Source organism: Drosophila willistoni, chromosome 3R (assembly GCF_018902025.1).
Source record: "Drosophila willistoni isolate 14030-0811.24 chromosome 3R, UCI_dwil_1.1, whole genome shotgun sequence".
Classification (NCBI taxonomy): domain Eukaryota; kingdom Metazoa; phylum Arthropoda; class Insecta; order Diptera; family Drosophilidae; genus Drosophila; species Drosophila willistoni.
In genome coordinates, this window is record NC_061086.1 from 16,666,695 (window position 1) to 16,685,881 (window position 19,187).

General features: G+C 40.6%; 6 protein-coding genes and 1 long non-coding RNA gene across 7 annotated transcripts; 2 read left to right on the plus strand and 5 right to left on the minus strand.

The window, feature by feature from the left end:
* Window positions 1-66: 66 nt before the first annotated feature.
* LOC6650505 (protein Son) lies at window positions 67-3,135 on the minus strand. Its single transcript, XM_002074166.4, has 2 exons — window positions 3,067-3,135; window positions 67-3,002 (listed from the first exon to the last, which is right to left on the minus strand). The coding sequence occupies exon 2, from the start codon at window positions 2,967-2,969 to the stop codon at window positions 321-323; it is 2,649 nt and encodes an 882-aa protein (XP_002074202.2). The 5' UTR covers window positions 2,970-3,002; window positions 3,067-3,135; the 3' UTR covers window positions 67-320.
* A 309-nt stretch (window positions 3,136-3,444) lies between these two features.
* On the plus strand, window positions 3,445-6,146 carry LOC6650506 (importin subunit alpha-4). Its single transcript, XM_002074167.4, has 6 exons — window positions 3,445-3,586; window positions 3,810-4,001; window positions 4,080-4,460; window positions 4,519-5,349; window positions 5,421-5,597; window positions 5,683-6,146. The coding sequence occupies exons 2-6, from the start codon at window positions 3,942-3,944 to the stop codon at window positions 5,776-5,778; spliced, it is 1,545 nt and encodes a 514-aa protein (XP_002074203.1). The 5' UTR covers window positions 3,445-3,586; window positions 3,810-3,941; the 3' UTR covers window positions 5,779-6,146.
* Window positions 6,147-6,851: 705 nt separating this feature from the next.
* Window positions 6,852-8,111, minus strand: LOC124461507. Its single transcript, XR_006955108.1, has 2 exons — window positions 7,924-8,111; window positions 6,852-7,846 (listed from the first exon to the last, which is right to left on the minus strand). It is a non-coding gene; the product is annotated as an uncharacterized LOC124461507 (long non-coding RNA).
* A 79-nt stretch (window positions 8,112-8,190) lies between these two features.
* On the minus strand, window positions 8,191-9,143 carry LOC111519397. The gene is made up of 4 exons (XM_047009379.1): window positions 9,077-9,143; window positions 8,915-9,019; window positions 8,307-8,725; window positions 8,191-8,247 (listed from the first exon to the last, which is right to left on the minus strand). The coding sequence occupies exons 1-4, from the start codon at window positions 9,128-9,130 to the stop codon at window positions 8,208-8,210; spliced, it is 618 nt and encodes a 205-aa protein (XP_046865335.1). The 5' UTR covers window positions 9,131-9,143; the 3' UTR covers window positions 8,191-8,207.
* A 2,090-nt stretch (window positions 9,144-11,233) lies between these two features.
* On the minus strand, window positions 11,234-13,392 carry LOC6650508 (tubulin alpha-1 chain). The gene is made up of 2 exons (XM_002074169.4): window positions 13,223-13,392; window positions 11,234-12,815 (listed from the first exon to the last, which is right to left on the minus strand). Exons 1-2 carry the CDS (start codon window positions 13,223-13,225, stop codon window positions 11,466-11,468), a joined length of 1,353 nt encoding a protein of 450 aa, XP_002074205.1. The 5' UTR covers window positions 13,226-13,392; the 3' UTR covers window positions 11,234-11,465.
* Window positions 13,393-14,059: 667 nt separating this feature from the next.
* Window positions 14,060-16,635, plus strand: LOC6650509 (terminal uridylyltransferase Tailor). The gene is made up of 8 exons (XM_002074170.4): window positions 14,060-14,228; window positions 14,337-14,462; window positions 14,522-14,966; window positions 15,022-15,246; window positions 15,307-15,549; window positions 15,608-15,778; window positions 15,845-16,046; window positions 16,109-16,635. The coding sequence occupies exons 1-8, from the start codon at window positions 14,124-14,126 to the stop codon at window positions 16,308-16,310; spliced, it is 1,719 nt and encodes a 572-aa protein (XP_002074206.2). The 5' UTR covers window positions 14,060-14,123; the 3' UTR covers window positions 16,311-16,635.
* Window positions 16,636-17,352: 717 nt separating this feature from the next.
* LOC6650510 (THO complex subunit 4) lies at window positions 17,353-19,152 on the minus strand. The gene is made up of 4 exons (XM_002074171.3): window positions 18,726-19,152; window positions 18,086-18,296; window positions 17,823-18,020; window positions 17,353-17,753 (listed from the first exon to the last, which is right to left on the minus strand). The coding sequence occupies exons 1-4, from the start codon at window positions 18,996-18,998 to the stop codon at window positions 17,593-17,595; spliced, it is 843 nt and encodes a 280-aa protein (XP_002074207.1). The 5' UTR covers window positions 18,999-19,152; the 3' UTR covers window positions 17,353-17,592.
* Window positions 19,153-19,187: the final 35 nt, after the last annotated feature.

The window sequence follows — 19,187 nt, forward strand, 5'->3', positions numbered from 1 at the left end:
GGAATATCAATGAAAGAGGTTGGGTCGATCTGAATAAAGACAATAACATTTAAAAAACTGAATGAATGAATAGTAAATAAATATGAACTACAACTTTTAATGTTTTGGCTTGTATTCCAGTGAGCAGGGGAGTTCCAGAGTGAACATTTTGAGAAAATTGAGTTTTCTGTCATTTATGGAGCTGCCTAATTAATATACATATATATCTGAATGAGGATGTAATATAATAAACTGAATAAATCGATTTAATGCTATTTTATATACAAATTAAACTATTTATTCTCTTAAACTTAAACCTTAACTGCCTTCACACTCGGTCACTAGCTGGGTGGCAGGAGACCCAAAGCTTGCAGACATAATTTGGCCGCATTTAGTTTGGCCTCCTTTTTGCTATTGCAGCCATTGGACGGGGTATATTTCTGTCCATTGATCTCCACAGAGAAGAGGAACGTGCGCATATGAGCGGGACCCGTGTTTTGCTGCAAAACATACTGAGGCGGCGTCCACTTGTTCTTTGAGGTCAACTCGTTGAGCACACACACAGGATGCTTGTCCTGATTGTTCTGGGGAACAGCGGGTCCTGTAGATGCCGCTGGATTCCCAGAGCCTGCCATTGGATTTGCTTTGTTCTTACGCTGCTGCTGCTGTGGCGGCGCTTGCTTGATATCCTCGCGGGACACCAGGCCACGCTTATCGAGCTTTACGTCTAGCAGAAGAGGCTGAAGTGATCCGCTTTTACAACGGCCGAGTCCTTCACCGGGCTTCCAACCCATTTTCGCCATTAAAGCCATGCCCATACCGCCAGTGACTGGCTTGGTGGCAGTTAGCTGATCCCGTCTGGCCCATAATTGGGGTCCACTGTTTAACTCGTGGACCTTCATCACCTGGGCTCCTGTGCTACCAGTAAATTGACCCGGCAAATGTTTCGATGATGCCCATGAAGACATATCTCGCTGGGCATTATACATCATTTTAATGGCCTCCGAATCGGCGGGATTATCTTGAAGTCGGCGTATAGCACTAAGGCGCTGCGTGATTATGGTAGACACATCCATTAAGGGCGGAGCGGTGACTGGAAAAATGGATACACTAGCAGGCGTTGGCGGTGGCATTGCCGGTGGCATTGCCAGTGGCATTGGCGTAGGCGGTGCAGGAGGGGGACATGGGTTATCATTAGTTCTAGCCGATGGTATGGGCACTTCTGGAACAAACTTCTGAACGACTACGGGAGCAATAGGTTTGCTTACTGGTGCAGGCGGGGGAACCGGGTCTGGAGCTGGTCTAGATGGCACTACAAAGCCATTAGGCACGTCTGTGAGAGACTCTCCCATCTCATGCGACGATTGAATTGGTTTAAAGGCAGGTTTTTGCTGTTCTTGCTGCGGTATGGACTTGGCAAAAACATTCTTTTGCGTATCCTTAAACAAGTTTGTCGCTTGCTTCGCAGGCGGCAGCGCAGGTAATGGCGCCAACGATGAGTCCTTCGTCTCAACGGGCACCCACACTTCGTTCATACGATGCACTTGACCTGAAGAGACGGGGAACTGCATGGTTATGGCCTTGGTCTGCTCTTCCCGCTGTGCAGCAGTCGATGGCACAAGTGGCGTAGAATTACGGATATGCATTACGATTGGCTCCCGTTCTTTAATTTGAAAGGGATGGTGAAAGGCCTTGGCATTGCCATTCTTATCCACATCGGAATCTTCCTCAGAGCTGAGATCAGACAAATTATCTCCATTAGAGATCTTTTTACAGAATTCCGTTAAGTCCTGAACGGTTCGACCACCATATCGCATTTTGAGGAGCACCTTATCCTTCACCTCAGGTGACATGTTGTCAACGCCGGGCATGTTGCCCCGCTTGAACATGCTAATGGCGTTTTTGCGCGCAATCTCCAACAGTCGCTTCTTGTCAATACCGAGTTCCCGCGAGCGAGATCGTGATCGAGTGCGTCGCCGTCTATGGTTAGAGCTTGTGGGATGGGCATGACTACGCTGGTTCTCTTTGGGCTCACCATAAAAACTATTATGTGCTGGTCTACGTCCACGTCCGTGTCCATTTGAAGCTTTTTCCCGTAGAAACGATTCTTCGTCGGAGAGCGAAACATCGGATTGGTCATGATCAGGACGATTTTTGGATTTAGAGGCTTCGCGGGATCGAACCGTTTCACGTTGTCCATTGTAAAAGCTATTGTGACTACGATCCCTTTCTCGCTCTCTTTCCCGTTCCTTATCCAAACGTTCGCGTTTAACTACAGGCACATGGGCAGAGGCATTGCCCATCTCCGTATGACGTTTTCTACTCTGGGATTTCTCTTTTTCCTTCTCCTTCTCTTTTTCCTTGACTATCACTGGCAGAGACTCTTTCAGCACCTCCTTTAGATGTTTCTCCTTGGTTCTTTCACCATCCTTTAGCTTATCTTTATCCTTGGTGTCCTTGTGTTTATGTTTTTTTCGTTTGTGCTTGTGTTTTTTACCCTCAGTTTCGGCTTCGGAACATTCGCCATCCGTTAGCCTGGCCAACTTCTTCGCCTTTGACTTCTCCTTATCCCTTTTTTTCTTTTCCTTTTTTTCCTTTTTGTGTTTCTTAAGAAGATTCTTGTCATCCAGCAACTCCTCAGGCGGTGCTGCATTAAACACGCCAAACAACTCGGCAAGTATCTCATTTGAAGATTTCACGGGGGCAATATCCTTTTTATCCTCTCCAGGGTCACCCTCTGAATCGGCGGCCGCTTCATTCTCATTGCTTTTGCTTCGTGAGGCACGTTCTCTTGCCCTTAAAGCTTTCAACTTGGCTTCCACCTCAGCATCAACCTTTTCGCTTTTTACTTTTACCTTGCTAGGAGACGGAGCACTTGCAGTTGCAGTTGCAGTTGCCGATGCTATCCGGGATTGAGTTTCCGCCTTCGACCTTGACTGCTCCACATCCGAAGTGCTCTTTGCATGAGTTTCTGTCATGGTCCCGACCATTGCCTTAGGCCTGTGCTTAAATCCATTTATTCTCTGTAACAAGCCAATTAATAATAAACAATGTTCATTTATTTATTTTTAAATTTTCTCGATTTACTTCTTAGAGCGAATTCAATCTTGCTGCGAACAGGCGTTTAAAGAGGAACAGATGTTTGGGAATCAAAAGAGACTGCAAAAAGTCCCATCGCGCACAGTTATCGAAAATCGAGCACAATTATAATCTGCTTACACTATAAATGAAGGTGCAAAAAAAAAAAACGCTAAAATGGCAATGTGCATTTTACTGCATCTGCAACCCCATTACTTCAATTATTAAAGGCTAACTACAATCAACTAAATCAAACTGAAAATGCAAACACATTTTCTGCATTTTATTTGCGATGGCAGACTCCATTAGAAATGCACTGTAGTGTAAACATACTATTATCGGAAATCAAGCACCGTTATCGAAAAGGTCGAAATAGGCGAACCGCAGCCAACTTAACTCACGTCGCCTGTCAATTGTCACCCGAGTTGCAATTTTTATAATCAAAAGATAAAAAATTCTTAATCACTTTTCATACGACCAAATTGGGTGCCAGTGTATTGAAAATACTGCATAAATTACATCTGCAAACGTAAGTCACACGTTGTTAAGTAAGGAGAAACACTGGAAAAACTGTAATTGCGTTTCTAATTCTTACCTATTTTTTTCGCCGTCTCTTTTTCTCGATTTCATTTTCATTGCCTTCGCCTCGTTATTTTCTTTGTGCGTGTGTTCATATGTGTGAATTGTGTGCTGTATGTATTTGTGTGTATGATTAAATTTTTTACTTGCAACAATTTAAAATGATCAAAAAGGAGGAGACAAGACCACAGTGGACAGGTTAAGATCCACAAAGCAAAAGCAAAAAAAAAACTTTTGTGAGAGAGAAAAAAACTAAAAAAAAAAATAGAATAAAAACCACTAGCACATACACACACACATTCAAAATGACGTCGTTGGACCAGAATCGTTTGCAAAATTTTAAAAACAAAGGCAAGGATCAAGAGGTGAGTCTCAGCTGAAATGATGTTGTCTCTTCACCCTATGACCTCTAAACATATATATCTGTATTGTCCCATCGCTAGGAGATGCGTCGGCGGCGTAATGAAGTCACAGTAGAGCTTCGCAAGAACAAACGTGAGGAGACCATTCTCAAGCGCCGTAATGTGCCCAATTTGGATTCGAACACAGATGAAGATGACCAAGTGCCCAATTCGATCAATTTGAAGAAACTGGCATTGGCGGCGGCAGATACCTCCAAACCGGAGCAACAGTTGCAAGCCGTTCAGGCAGCGCGCAAACTACTCTCGTCGGACAAGAATCCACCAATCGATGAACTTATCAAAAGCGCCATATTGCCCCAATTGGTCAAGTGCCTAGAGCAACACAATCACACAATGTTACAGTTTGAAGCAGCATGGGCGCTTACCAATATTGCATCTGGCACATCGGATCAGACTAATCAGGTGAGCAAGATGAAAAGACTCGAAACGACATATATATATTAACTGGAACAATCTTAAGGTCGTCTCTGCTGGTGCCGTTCCGCTCTTCCTTCAACTACTTAACTCACCCGCTCCAAATGTCTGCGAACAAGCCGTATGGGCTTTGGGCAACATTATTGGCGATGGTCCATTGCTACGAGATTTTGTCATTAAGCATGGCGTTGTCCAGCCGTTGTTGTCCTTCATCAAGCCGGACATACCAATTTCGTTCTTGCGCAATGTCACCTGGGTGATTGTGAACTTATGCCGTAACAAGGATCCGCCGCCGCCAGCCGCCACAATCCATGAGATCCTGCCCGCACTGAATGTGCTTATCCATCACACGGACACGAATATTCTAGTGGACACTGTCTGGGCTATTAGCTATTTAACCGATGGCGGCAACGAGCAGATCCAAATGGTTATCGAGAGTGGAGTTGTGCCGAAGCTAATTCCATTATTGGGCAACAATGAGGTTAAAGTCCAAACGGCGGCTTTGCGTGCAGTCGGAAATATTGTCACTGGATCCGATGAGCAGACACAAGTTGTACTCAACTATGATGCGCTCTCCTATTTCCCAAATTTGCTCTCGCACCCGAAGGAAAAGATACGCAAAGAAGCGGTCTGGTTCTTGTCTAACATTACCGCTGGCAATCAGTCGCAAGTGCAGGCTGTCATCAATGTTGGTCTCTTGCCGAAAATCATCGAGAACTTGAGCAAGGGCGAATTCCAGACACAAAAAGAAGCCGCATGGGCCATAAGTAATCTGACTATCAGTGGTAATCGCGATCAAGTCTTTACGTTGATAAAAGAAGGTGTCATTGCACCGTTCTGTGATCTGTTATCATGCCAGGACACACAAGTTATCAATGTAAGAGAGTGAGAGAGGGGGGAAACCAAATTAACTACAATCAACACGGTCAACATGTTTTTTGATTCCAGGTGGTACTCGATGGTCTTAACAACATGCTCAAAATGGCCGAATCGCATGTGGAGGCCGTTGCCAATTTAATTGAAGAATGCGAGGGTCTGGCTAAAATTGAGCGCCTGCAAGGCCACGAAAATGTTGATATCTATAAACTGGCATACGAAATCATTGAGCAATACTTTACAGATGAGGTGAGTGAAATCCTATTCAACAGGCTTCATTATCGTTCTATCGTTCCCTTAATAAAACACATTTTCCCCCCCGATATTGTTTCAGGGCGAACAAGCAAATCTGGCGCCATCATCCGATGGCACACAGTATAACTTTGACCCGAATGCTGATAAGCTACCGATGAACTCTTTCAACTTTTAACGATTTTAAACACGTTAGAATGAACTTTACACCATCAACCAAACAAATCAAGAAAACAAACAAGAGCAACTAAAACCAGAAGAAACGAAGCAAAACTCTAACACACACATTACACAAGGAATATGTGTATAAAATAAAAAAAAAGAAGAATTATAATCATATATGTATAACCTAAATAAGAACGGGAGAACTCCATCTGAATCCGACAAGCATCAAGCAATAGTGTTATAATTTCCCACAGTAACAATGGCAAACAATAATAATTATTATATTATACGACATCTTAGTTCTATTTAAAACGATCTGTAGCAGAAAAAGAAGCAAACGAACCGCAAAATATGCATAAAATTGCAATTTTCACTCTTCAACCAATTGTCTCTCAATTCTGTGTTATCGAAATTTTATGAGAAAAAAAAACTATAATAAAAAAAAGCAAAAGTTTAATATATATATACATATATTAATGCATGTCCATCCGATTCAATGAAACAGACACACAGGAATGATAAATAAAATAATTAAAATGTAGAACTATTTGATTTATAATGAATATAATTTAATTACAAACCTTTAAATTTACTGTTTCTATTTTTATTGAAGATTGTATAAAAAAAAAACAACTTTATGATGGTATTTGTAACTGAAGTTAATAAGAAAATTCATCCGTAGAATCTGAAATCTGTGAAAACACTTGCATTTCTTTGAAACAACACACTTGAGTTGCTGCCATTCCACAGTTATTAGTCATCTTTCGAATGGATATGGGTAATGTATGTGGGGGTGTAGCCGGTGATGCATTTTGGCTGAGGTGAGTGAAATCCTATTCAACAGGCTTCATTATCGTTCTATCGTTCCCTTAATAAAACACATTTTCCCCCCCGATATTGTTTCAGGGCGAACAAGCAAATCTGGCGCCATCATCCGATGGCACACAGTATAACTTTGACCCGAATGCTGATAAGCTACCGATGAACTCTTTCAACTTTTAACGATTTTAAACACGTTAGAATGAACTTTACACCATCAACCAAACAAATCAAGAAAACAAACAAGAGCAACTAAAACCAGAAGAAACGAAGCAAAACTCTAACACACACATTACACAAGGAATATGTGTATAAAATAAAAAAAAAAGAAGAATTATAATCATATATGTATAACCTAAATAAGAACGGGAGAACTCCATCTGAATCCGACAAGCATCAAGCAATAGTGTTATAATTTCCCACAGTAACAATGGCAAACAATAATAATTATTATATTATACGACATCTTAGTTCTATTTAAAACGATCTGTAGCAGAAAAAGAAGCAAACGAACCGCAAAATATGCATAAAATTGCAATTTTCACTCTTCAACCAATTGTCTCTCAATTCTGTGTTATCGAAATTTTATGAGAAAAAAAAACTATAATAAAAAAAAGCAAAAGTTTAATATATATATACATATATTAATGCATGTCCATCCGATTCAATGAAACAGACACACAGGAATGATAAATAAAATAATTAAAATGTAGAACTATTTGATTTATAATGAATATAATTTAATTACAAACCTTTAAATTTACTGTTTCTATTTTTATTGAAGATTGTATAAAAAAAAAACAACTTTATGATGGTATTTGTAACTGAAGTTAATAAGAAAATTCATCCGTAGAATCTGAAATCTGTGAAAACACTTGCATTTCTTTGAAACAACACACTTGAGTTGCTGCCATTCCACAGTTATTAGTCATCTTTCGAATGGATATGGGTAATGTATGTGGGGGTGTAGCCGGTGATGCATTTTGGCCAGGCAAGAATTGCAAAGGAATAATACCCATGCCAACCAAATTAGAGCGATGAATGCGCTCATATGTTCGCGGGTCATTCCCTCGAAGAAAGGCGGGCGCTTAATGTAGGTTGAGTCGCCTACAATCTCTGAACATCCATCCATCCATGATGAATACGTCCTTCAAAGTTACGATTGCCCCGACAAGACACCAGCACAGACAAGATTGTTTTTCTCAATCGTGTTTACCACATTCTCATCCAAGGGACCCGAGTTGCCAATGCAAGTCATGCAGCTGCAGCCATAGCCGACAATATCGAAACAAAGAATGTAATTAGAAAAATTAATGACTACGAATTGAGTTCTACTAACCTGCAGAATGACACGAGCCGGCTTGAAGGAGACCTCCACATCATTTGAGCCCTGCTTTAAAGCAGGTGTCCAACCCAAGATGCTCTGTACATACATATTTCCCCCTACATCCATCGGACCACACAATCTTGACTTTCTTTAGGACCCTCTGCCATGTGAAAATCTAAAAGTGAAAAAGAAGAAATAAAAAATTAATTCAATACTTAAGTCTAAAAGTGAAATAAGAAATAAAAAATTAATTCAATACTTAAGTCTAAAAGTGAAATAACAAGAAATAAAAAATATTAATTAAAAGCCATAGAAGTGGCTGTTGGTATCCTGATCCTGCAATTGGGAAAGAAATGTTAATTAGAAATACAATTGAATTTGTATTTCATACAAACCTGGGTGTACGCCATAGGATCTTGTACGCTTCGATCTGGCATTCTTCCCAGATCGACAGCCATCCTCCTGGCGGGTCGAACACTTCCAGCTGCAGACTGGGCACTGTACGCATTTTCGACCGCCATCGTCCTGGCGGGTCGAACGCTTCCAGCTGCAGACTGGGCACTGTACGCATTTTCCGCGTACAGCACCCAATCGGTTGTGTCGGCCACCTCCTGTGACCCGACCAACCTCGCCCGCATCTTCCAGGAACCTTTGGGACAGGTTCCACTTTCCGTGGTTCCGATACCACCGGTCCCAGTATAATGGGCTCCAGGATCACGGATTCCATGATCGCTGGATCCCCTGACACTGGATCCTGTGGCATTGGAACCTGCACCGACTGCACGGTTTCTGCCTTTGCCTTTGCCTTCCGCTCCTGTTGGGAGAAAGAAAAATTTGAAAAATTAGAATGGGAAACTTAAATAGAAACTTCGACTATGCCGAAGTTTTCATACCCTTGCAGTAATTTTGGAATTACGTTCACTGCAACGAACGGACAGACGGACATTATCGACTCAGCTTCTCAAGAATATATGTGTACTTTATGGGTTGGAAATTTACGTACCTCCGAAAATTGAAGCAGTGCTTCTCTGTTGAAACTCATCTGCTCCCTCAGAGTCGCAACGGCGCCCTCCGAAACTCCACGGAGCAATGCTATCACATTTGCAGCCTGGAAAAAGCACCAAAAATGAAAGAGCTTACAATGTGGAAATATCGAAATACTTACATTGCGGTTAGCCTCCAGTGCCAGTTTCATAACACGATTCGATTCCTCGGCCATCTGGAAAAAAAGATAGGAGTGTAGAAATAAAAAAAAAGATATAAATACAAAAAGAATTTATAACACAACTTGCCTTTCAATTTGTGCGCAAAAAATTAACCGTTAACCGTTACAATTTTCGGTAACGCCGCAAGTTGCAATTTGAACTTCAACTTTCCAACGAAATTGGAATATTGGAATTGGAATTGAAATTCAATTTGTTTACATATTTCATTTTCATTTAATTTTTTTCATTTCTTTTGACAACAACAATTACTCTTAAATGCTAACAAAAATACTAATTCTAAAACCCCATCTAACACTAAATTATTATCGCTTACATTTCTAATTTTTCCTAAATTAAAATATTCCCTAAAAGCGCTTAAAACTATTTTCCCAAACCCTTCTAATCTTATATTCGAAACATGCGACAAAGAGATGTGTCTTCTTGAAATTTTAGCACGTCAAATTTTTTTGTAAGAAAGAAGAAAATTTTACATTTTGATAAGTTTTCTCTTGTATTTATTGTAACAAATTTCAAATCTTTCCTATTTTTGCCGACAAGAACAATGGAGGATAATTCTTTGCCCTCGTTTGGACAGACTTTCTGGAAAATAGATAAACGAGGTAAAATAAGTAAAATATATAAGGGGACTTTATATGGTCGAAAATTCTTATTCCTTTTTGCAGGGTATTACAATTTGAAGTAACAAGGCCAAAAACGAGAAGTAAAAATATAAATTCAATTAATAGCGCCATCTACATGCGGAACTTGCCCGGCAAGCAGTATTCATCGTCTGTAAGCATATTAAAGCAGTGTGGACGTCAGTCCTAAGGGCTTAGTAACTTATTCACCGGAAGTGCTAAGGAACTGAGTAAATTACACCGTCCTTAGGACTTTTACTCAGTTCCTTAGCACTTCCGCTGAGCACTGCAGTTTTAAAAGCGCTGTTAACGCGCTGCAGTTTGGAAAGCGTTGTCAACGAGCTGCAGTTTGGAAACCATTGAAAACGAGATGCAGTTTGGAAAGCGTTGAAAATTAAGTAAAATACATTAAAATTCCATTTTCAGACGGACTGGTAATTTCCACCCCTGGAAAATAAAAATAAATATAAAAAAATTAATCATTTTTTACTCTAAATATTATTAGCAGTTTGTTCCTATGCGACCAAATTTTTGTACGCTCGAATATTGGAGCGTTCAGGAAACTTGATACAAAATTATTGACAAAACTTTAGCTTGACAAAAAATAAAAATGACATCCACTGAGCGGCTCAATTTAGTTAAATAGATGAATGTATGTGGGAATACATAAAAACCAAATCAAACTGCCCCCGCCCCCACAATTTCGTGCCAGTCGGTACAATCATTTCCAACTAAAGCTGGTCATGACTATGTATAGAAATCTCTAATTTTAACAGATGTTCAGATTTTTGTGGCAAGAAGAAATTTCTGTCGAGTGAATCTTGGAATTTCTAGGAAAACGTAATGGATTTGTGTAAGGATTTAAGCTAATTCATTTTGCCCGGCCTAAAATGGCAAAGTTTCATACCAGGTGCAGGCAACATAACCTCAAACAACGTATACATATTTGTATGTGTGTGGGCTTATTTACACCTTTGATGCATGTGCATTTCCTGCCGGTTTCTTGAAAATTCGATAGCAGCTGCCGGCCGCAAGCCGGTTTACCTAGGCCTCAATTTAAATGAAAAATCAACCCCCACATCGGTATACACTCACACACATACAAACTTATGTACATATTTGTGTGTGTGTGAAGTGAAGTCATCATCATGGCATGATTTTCTAGCTGAGTTGGCCTCAAAAACGATGAGTCATCCATCCATGCCACAGCGAAAAAATAAATCCATAAAAGTACTATGTATTTACATATATACAAGTGCCTGCACATAGAACTGCAAGTTTTCTCCACTTGCGTACAGTCCCGACAAAAACTTGCCACATGCAGAGCGAGTGCAATGCTTTCCCCACAATTTAAAAATAGAAAGCTATCCATCGGAATGGAGCCGAGAAGTTCAGTGAACTTCCGCTGTAATTTCGAGATGCATAGAGCTGCTGCGGGGATTGGAAGGGGCAAATATGGATAGTAAAAAGACAAAAATATTCTTTAGATATTCCACTGCTTTTAAGGTCAGCTTTTTTTTTTATTTCCTTGTACACGATTCAGCGCTGACTGTGTGTTGTGTGTGTATGTAGTCGATTACCAGAGTAAAATACTTTCAGTGTAGAAACAGTGAACATTTGTTTTTTTTTTTTAAATGAAGCGTAATCATTAGTTTCGACGTCTTTAGACGCCCACTAGTGACGCTTCATCCCATTTATGTTGTGGGGATCTCTAGTACTCCTCAGCTCCCTCACCCTCGCCATCGCCAGAGTCCATGCCAACCTCCTCGTAATCCTTCTCGAGGGCAGCCAAATCCTCACGAGCTTCGGAGAATTCACCTTCCTCCATACCTTCACCCACATACCAGTGGACGAAGGCACGCTTGGCGTACATCAAATCGAACTTGTGATCCAAACGAGCCCAGGCCTCGGCAATGGCGGTGGTGTTGGACAACATGCAGACAGCACGTTGAACCTTGGCCAAATCGCCACCAGGCACCACAGTGGGGGGCTGGTAGTTGATGCCAACCTTGAATCCAGTGGGACACCAGTCGACGAACTGAATGGTACGCTTGGTCTTGATGGTGGCAATAGCGGCATTCACATCCTTGGGCACAACATCACCACGGTACAACATGCAGCAGGCCATGTACTTGCCGTGACGGGGATCGCACTTGACCATCTGGTTGGCTGGCTCGAAGCAGGCGTTCGTGATCTCAGCAACGGACAACTGCTCGTGGTAGGCCTTCTCAGCCGAGATGACGGGAGCGTAGGTGACCAATGGGAAATGGATACGTGGGTAGGGCACCAAATTGGTCTGGAATTCAGTCAGATCCACATTGAGGGCACCATCGAAACGCAGAGAGGCGGTGATTGAAGACACAATTTGGCCAATCAAACGATTCAAGTTGGTGTATGTGGGACGCTCAATGTCCAAGTTGCGACGGCAGATATCGTAGATGGCCTCGTTGTCGACCATGAAGGCGCAGTCGGAGTGCTCCAGAGTGGTGTGGGTGGTCAGAATGGAGTTGTAGGGCTCAACCACAGCGGTGGAGACCTGAGGGGCTGGGTAGATGGCAAACTCCAGCTTGGACTTCTTTCCGTAGTCGACGGAGAGACGCTCCATCAACAGGGAGGTGAAACCAGAGCCAGTACCGCCACCGAAAGAGTGGAAGATGAGGAAGCCCTGGAGACCAGTGCACTGATCGGCCAATTTACGGATGCGATCCAAGACCAAATCAACAATTTCCTTGCCGATGGTGTAATGACCACGAGCGTAGTTGTTGGCAGCATCCTCCTTGCCAGTGATCAATTGCTCGGGATGGAACAACTGACGGTATGTACCAGTACGGACCTCATCGACCACAGTAGGTTCCAGATCGACGAAAACGGCACGGGGAACGTGCTTGCCGGCACCAGTCTCGCTGAAGAAGGTGTTGAACGAATCATCGCCACCGCCCACAGTCTTGTCAGAGGGCATCTGACCATCGGGCTGGATTCCATGCTCCAGGCAGTACAACTCCCAGCAGGCGTTACCAATCTGGACACCAGCTTGGCCAACATGGATAGAGATACATTCACGCTGTAAATTAAAAGAGAAAAAAAAAAATTTAAATCGATGGGGAAAAAAAAATCAATAGGCCGCGCCCTACTGCATTGCGGACCTGAATGCGGCATCGTCATGTGCGCGAGCGAGACAACCGTATGGTTTCCTATTCTCCTAAATGAAATTGCCGACACGTTTCAAATCTTTTCTTTAATTGCAAAAAGTTAAAGGAAAAAAGAAAGTTACTAGAATGACTTGCAAATTTCAACAATTTCCCAAATCACAGCTAGGATCTTTCTATTTTTCCTACCCTTGTTGCAATTTTCTTCACATGACGTCATCGCATGATGCCATCAAGTCGGCCATCTTGTATGCCGCAGCTTGTTTTTTCTTTTTAAACCTTTTTTCTTTTTAAAACTTTTTTCTTTTCTTTTAGTACTTACCATATTGAAGTTTTTTTTTTACTTTTTCACTCGCGACAAACGGGAATAAAAATATTCACAATTATTTTTTTTTAGAGCAGTTAAAAACGTCTATATCGGCTTGTGTCTGCGTTCAATTGTGCCGGCTATGAGGCTTTCACAAACGTAGTACAAATCGAAATGGTGAAATTTTCCGCCCGGCCTGCTTTATATACCCTCGGTGACGCCTGGTTTTCCACGCCTACTTTTCCAACAAAAAAAGAAATAGTGCTAACACTGCTGTTAACACGCTGTTTAAATAGTGGGAGCCTGAAAATAGTGGGTTCCGAAAAATAATAAATCATAGTGTTAAGCAACACTACTTTTTGTTTTAGTCAACACTCTCTGAGTAAAACGCGCGAACTTTTGGCGCCTACACGTTTTGAAATATCAATGTTCCGATGTTGTGATCCGCGTACCACGCTTTTTAAACTTATTCTTGTAACGGAAACAAAAACTGTCGCTTTCTTGGAACGGAAACAAAATCGTCGCTTTCTTGGAAAGGAAACAACATTTGCATATTCTGGTGCAACATGAATTACACGATACATATGAATTATATGCACCTGAGCCAATTATGTCTTTTTGGTCAATGGCGTCACCAGAAGTCGAGGAGACCGTTGAAGTGATGTCTCCATCCCGATAATAATTAGTCATATACATATATAATTCATAACATATGTATATATAATATAGTAAATAAAATATATAAATATCATATAATATCTGGGTTAATGTTCATTGGGTTCAACGTCTCCAGTTCGTGAGTAACGCGTACGATGGACTGTCATCCCTATTTTTTGTGTTAGTCAATACTGTCAGATAAGTTGTTATTGGTGACTGATTTTTGTTAAATTAAATAATTATAAAACAAAGCAATTCCATGCGTAGAATCGTTGAAGAAATGCATCCTTACTGGCTGGAAAAACCCCTCTACAGCAATGCGGAGAGACAATACTACGAGAGCGCGGGAAAAACTATCACTTTGGTTAGAATTAATAGTACCTTGCTTACTGGAGAGAAGCTACAAGCAAGCTACGATTTACATAGCAGTTTTCAAAATCATAATTTTATTATTTTTTTATTTTAAATCCAGGTAGTTGCCGATTCAATAATAAAAAAGACCAAAAGGATTACCAAAGCCATGGCAGAGAAGGAGAAGGAAAATGAACATGAAAACCAACAGAATGCTCCGCAAAGTCAGCAAAGTAGTTTTCTATATGTAAGTGAATATCCAATAATTGGTAAACAAACTAAAGACAATCGCTTTGCTGTCTTCAGCTGAATCCGCTGACTATGGAGGCAAACTTCTTTCTTCAAACCCTTGAGGATGTCACTCGTACTCATGGCAATCAGCTACAATTGGATCCACATTTGACCAAGCTGTTGGAAAGCATTGTAGTGGGAATTGAAAAATATTTAGATGGCAATCCCACCTACATTGGGGCCAATGAAACTAATGGTGAATCCGGCAACACAGAGAGTGGTGTGAACTTTGTACTGCCTGCAGAGCTGTCCAAGATCAAACGTACGTTCAGTTGCACTGCATGCACCAATCGGATAGTAGGAACTACCATAAACAAGGCAGTGGCTCATTTGGCCGAAAGACATCCGAATCCCAATCCCAATAATCAACCACAAAACCCGACACAACATCCAACGCGACAGGAGAAAAAACGCGCCCAGGTGGAGGCGCGTGCCAAGCTGAATATTCAATTGCCCAAGAGTGAGTAATAAAGAAGTGCAATCCACGTGCAATACTTATCCATTTTCCATTGCAGAGGCCAAATCTCTGATTTTAGGTGAGATGACAAATGTATTCAAGGACAAGTATCCTGTAGCTGATAAATTAAAAGTCATACCGGAGTACGATCAAATTGAACAAGATCTGTGTTTGCTTCTGGCCCCTGTGTTTCCAAAGCAGCAAATGCGAGTTTATAAATTTGGTTCTCGTATCACCGGCATTGGCACTCGGTCCTCCGATCTGGATGTATTTGTGGATATTGGTTAGTCGAATTTCAATTGAGTCATTCAATTTATACATTTATCGTCTTGCCGTTTTTTAGGAAACACTTTTCACATCTTTGAGCATCGCGCCTCGAAGACCACCATTGCCAAATTGCGAACGATGCGAATGAAATTCGTCAACAGTAACCATTGGCGGATCATCAGTGTGATAGAACAGGCTCGTGTTCCCATTATAAAGACTTGCCATCTGCCCACTGGCATTGAGTGTGACATTTGTCTAAATAGTTTGGGTTTTTGTAATACAAATTTACTTAAATATCTTTTCGAATTGCAGCCCATTGGTAAGTTTATTTCAATTAACTAGCTTCACAAAGTGTATTCAATGCAAATCGTATTTAGCTCAATATATGTGTATCTACGTGAAGAACTGGTTGGAACGTTGCAAGCTTACGGAACAAATAACTACTTATAGCATAACCCTAATGTTGATTTATTTTTTGCAATTGGAAAAACTTTTGCCCCCCATAAATGTTTTGCAAGATGATCAGGGCTTTAAGCAGATGGTGGGACGTAAGTGAAAACTGGAAAAAACACCAGTAATTTCCCTTCTAACAAGGATTTTGTTGTGGATTTCAGCTTGGATAGTGAACTTTGCACAAAAATCGTTAAGTGAACTTGGTTTACAATCTGTGGAAGTCACAGTGCCGGTTGTGAAAAAGTATTTAAAAGCTTTCTTTAGTTACTATGCCACATTTAAGTATGATCGTTTTTTGGTCTGCCCATATTATGGTATACCAGATGTCGATTTATTGCTTATTGAAAAGAGTCTGCCCGGGCGGTAAGTGAATGTAATTCATCCACTTTGCATACATTTAATTCATGATTCATATTTTGTTTTAGCTATTCGAATTATGCCCAAGAGAATCCCGACTGTACCTTACAATTGCGCAAGCCGATGGTTGTCCATGATCCCATACAATTGAATCATAATGTTACCAAAGCAGTGACCCGAAATGGACTTCAAACGTTTGTTGATTATTGCCAGCAAACCTCAGCTTTGCTGGGAGACTCTGGGCAAAATTGGCGTCAGCGAAATGCTTAAGGATGCAACGAGCTACAGTTCTATTTCTTTAGCTTTAAACAATTAAAAATATTACCATCTTTCGTAATTGATAGGTTCAACAATGAAAATGTGAGAAAGAAAAACTTCGTATGGCCAATTAAGTTTTTAAGCAATACGTTTTGAATATTTATAGGAAAAAAATTGTAATATACATTTCGCTTTACTTTAAACATGTAAAATTAATCAAAAATTTTCTAAAAGATCTGGTAAATCATAAAAACTCAATTAAATAAAATAATTATAAGCTTGTGCGGAGCATTGTAAACCACGTTATGACAAAAAAATAAACTACGAATAAAGAACACTTTAATGTTGTATAGCAAAAAGAACTTAACTGAAATATCACAGACCGATGTGATTTTAAATAGGCGAACTGGGTTTGCACACAAAAGTATGCAATAGAGAGTAAAAGTGGTTTTAGAAAGTCCTAAAATGATACTTGTTGCAAAAACTAGTAAACAATTGGATTTTTCTGAATTTAATTTAGGTACGATGACTCTGGTTAGGTCGCGTCCAGATTTTTTTAAATCAAGCGATCTGAAGTTGTAAAATATGCAACCAAAAGAAACTATTAAATAACATAAAACTAAAATTGGTTAAATGGTGAAAAATCTTAGCAATTACAAAATTTCTATAGCATACTTTTGGGTGCAAATCTCATAGCAAATATATAAGTACCTCTTTGATAATAAAAACTAAGTATGTACAGGGTCGTGATCAGCACCCCCAATTAAATTGAACTTAAAAAACATTTTTACGACCTCAAAAAAGTCGCCGTGTAATTTACAAGCTTACTAAATTGTTGAGTGAGTAAAAAACATTTATCAAGCCGCAATAATTGTTTGACATTTTTTGTGAATTAAACATTTGCTAAAGATTTTATTTGTTACAATTCATTTTATTTAAAAATTGATGTCTTCAATTTTATCATCATTAACATCGTCATCTCTTGTGTGTGTTAAAGCATATTTGTATTCTTTTTTTTGTTTGTTTTGTGTGTATATAAATAAATACCATTGCATTGTATTTGCTCGAAATTTGTATGTTTCGACTTATTAAAGATTATTTTTATGTCAAATTACCAAGTGTAATTTGTATTATTTTCTTTTTGCAATTGATATACCATTAATTGTTAAGTCCATATGGTAGAAGAAAGATTATACCTTAAAACTAGGATGGTTGGTTGTGTTCGTGGTTTTTTGTGTGTGTTAGGCTAAGATTTCTAGACTAAGAACTAGATACAGCTTATTTAAATTAATTTTTAGATCTTCATGTCATTAATGTACGAGTCCAGTTCGGCATCAAGTTCTTCGGCAGTTGGTGCGGCCTTCCGCTCACGGCGAGGATTAGTTCCGCCGCCGGGTTTGCCACCAGCATTATTGCCTGGACGACGGAAGCCACCACGGCCGCCTGTTTGACCACCTTTATGAAAGGAAATGTAACAAAAATTTAATAACTTTTGCACCAAAGATTTAGCAATTTACAACCTACCACCACGCTTATAGGGACTGGTGTTTGGTCCACCGACGCGTCGCTTAACATCAGCTGCACCCACTGGTCGGGTAAGAGCGGTTACGTCAGAAACGGCAAGCTGTATGGTCATTGGTCGGCCATCCAAGGGCACACCATGATATTGTTTAATGGCCTTCAAAGCGTCTGAGCGACGCTCAAAAATCACATCAGCAGTGCCTAAAATAATTGATAAGGGCAATTAGCCTTAGATGTTAGAGGTTTCAAACTGTGTTGTATCCTACCCAAGGATCTGCCTGAACGATCGTAATGTACGGCCGCCTTCTTCATAGGCCCAAAATCGTTGAATAGTTCCTTGATATCCATATTTGAAACGCCATAATCCAAATTGCCCACAATCAATCGTGTGGGACCCGGCAAGCTGCTTCCGCCAGCCGCAGCCCTTCGTTTGGGTCCATCGTACATATCATGCTTCCAAGCGCTGTTCACATCACCCTAGAGAGTTGAGGAGGGGGTAGTAGTTGCAGTAGAAGATTTGATCTTGGTTGGTTGTTGTTTCTTGTTTGTAGAAGTATATATTGAGCCACATGAGGACGAACGCGGCCATTCTAAAGATTTGGATTCTCATTTTGGAGTAGGATTAGGAGGGAAAGAAAATAAACTTAGACAACGAAATGTGTGTTTTTTTTGACTTGGTTTTTACAGAAATGGAACTTGATCTCGTTGGGGTCACTTAAGTCGCTTTAGTTCTACCGTTAATCCTTTTCCCGCCATTTTGTTCACCCGCCGGGTCGGACAATTTTCCCTTATTTAACACAATCGCGTTCTCTTTTGTTGATCTTTTCTCCAATCTTTGGGCTTTGTTTGTCCTTGTGAATGCATTGGATATGTTTTTTTTTGTTTATTTGCTGTTTATCAAATTACCCGTGCAAACTTCGCTTTCTGTACGACGCCACCCGCAGCGGGGGCTCCGCGCCGACCTTTAGCAACGCCTCCAGCACCAGATGCTGCACCCTTACGAGGTGGAACAGAAGCACCAGCGGCGCCGCCTCCACGACGCCCACCAGCGACTGGAAAACGGGGACTAGAGCCAGGACGGCGTCCAGCGGGTCCGCCACCGCGGCCACCCTGTGGTTTTTTCTGCGACCGGGTCGACTTGATTATGTCGTCAAGGCTCATTTCAATTTTATCCACCATTTTGCCTATTATTTATTTAGTTAGCTGTAAAATGAGATCCTTATCAACGTCGACTGTGACCTATTTTTTCTAATTTGTGATTAAAAATTTAAGCGCGTGGTTTATTTTCACAATTACTTGCAAACAATTTTTTCACAAATTTCAAAATGGCGACTTTGTGGAAAAACAGTGTTGATTATTTTTTTCGTA

Excerpts from the sequence above, each read along its gene's own strand:
- LOC6650510 (XM_002074171.3), bottom strand. The coding sequence starts at position 18,998 with ATGGTGGATAAAATTGAAATGAGCCTTGACGACATAATCAAGTCGACC. Across the intron at positions 18,297-18,725 it reads AGAAAGCGAAGTTTGCACGG|GGTGATGTGAACAGCGCTTG; the intron begins GTAATTTGATAA and ends TCAACTCTCTAG. Across the intron at positions 17,754-17,822 it reads CAGTCCCTATAAGCGTGGTG|GTGGTCAAACAGGCGGCCGT; the intron begins GTAGGTTGTAAA and ends CCTTTCATAAAG.
- LOC111519397 (XM_047009379.1), bottom strand. The coding sequence starts at position 9,130 with ATGGCCGAGGAATCGAATCGTGTTATGAAACTGGCACTGGAGGCTAAC. Across the intron at positions 9,020-9,076 it reads CACTGGAGGCTAACCGCAAT|GCTGCAAATGTGATAGCATT; the intron begins GTAAGTATTTCG and ends TGCTTTTTCCAG. Across the intron at positions 8,248-8,306 it reads ATCCTATGGCGTACACCCAG|GATCAGGATACCAACAGCCA; the intron begins GTTTGTATGAAA and ends TCCCAATTGCAG.
- LOC6650506 (XM_002074167.4), top strand. The coding sequence starts at position 3,942 with ATGACGTCGTTGGACCAGAATCGTTTGCAAAATTTTAAAAACAAAGGC. Across the intron at positions 4,461-4,518 it reads CATCGGATCAGACTAATCAG|GTCGTCTCTGCTGGTGCCGT; the intron begins GTGAGCAAGATG and ends AACAATCTTAAG. Across the intron at positions 5,598-5,682 it reads AGCAATACTTTACAGATGAG|GGCGAACAAGCAAATCTGGC; the intron begins GTGAGTGAAATC and ends ATATTGTTTCAG.
- LOC6650509 (XM_002074170.4), top strand. The coding sequence starts at position 14,124 with ATGCGTAGAATCGTTGAAGAAATGCATCCTTACTGGCTGGAAAAACCC. Across the intron at positions 15,779-15,844 it reads CTTTAAGCAGATGGTGGGAC|CTTGGATAGTGAACTTTGCA; the intron begins GTAAGTGAAAAC and ends TGTGGATTTCAG. Across the intron at positions 16,047-16,108 it reads GAAAAGAGTCTGCCCGGGCG|CTATTCGAATTATGCCCAAG; the intron begins GTAAGTGAATGT and ends ATTTTGTTTTAG.
- LOC6650505 (XM_002074166.4), bottom strand. The coding sequence starts at position 2,969 with ATGGTCGGGACCATGACAGAAACTCATGCAAAGAGCACTTCGGATGTG.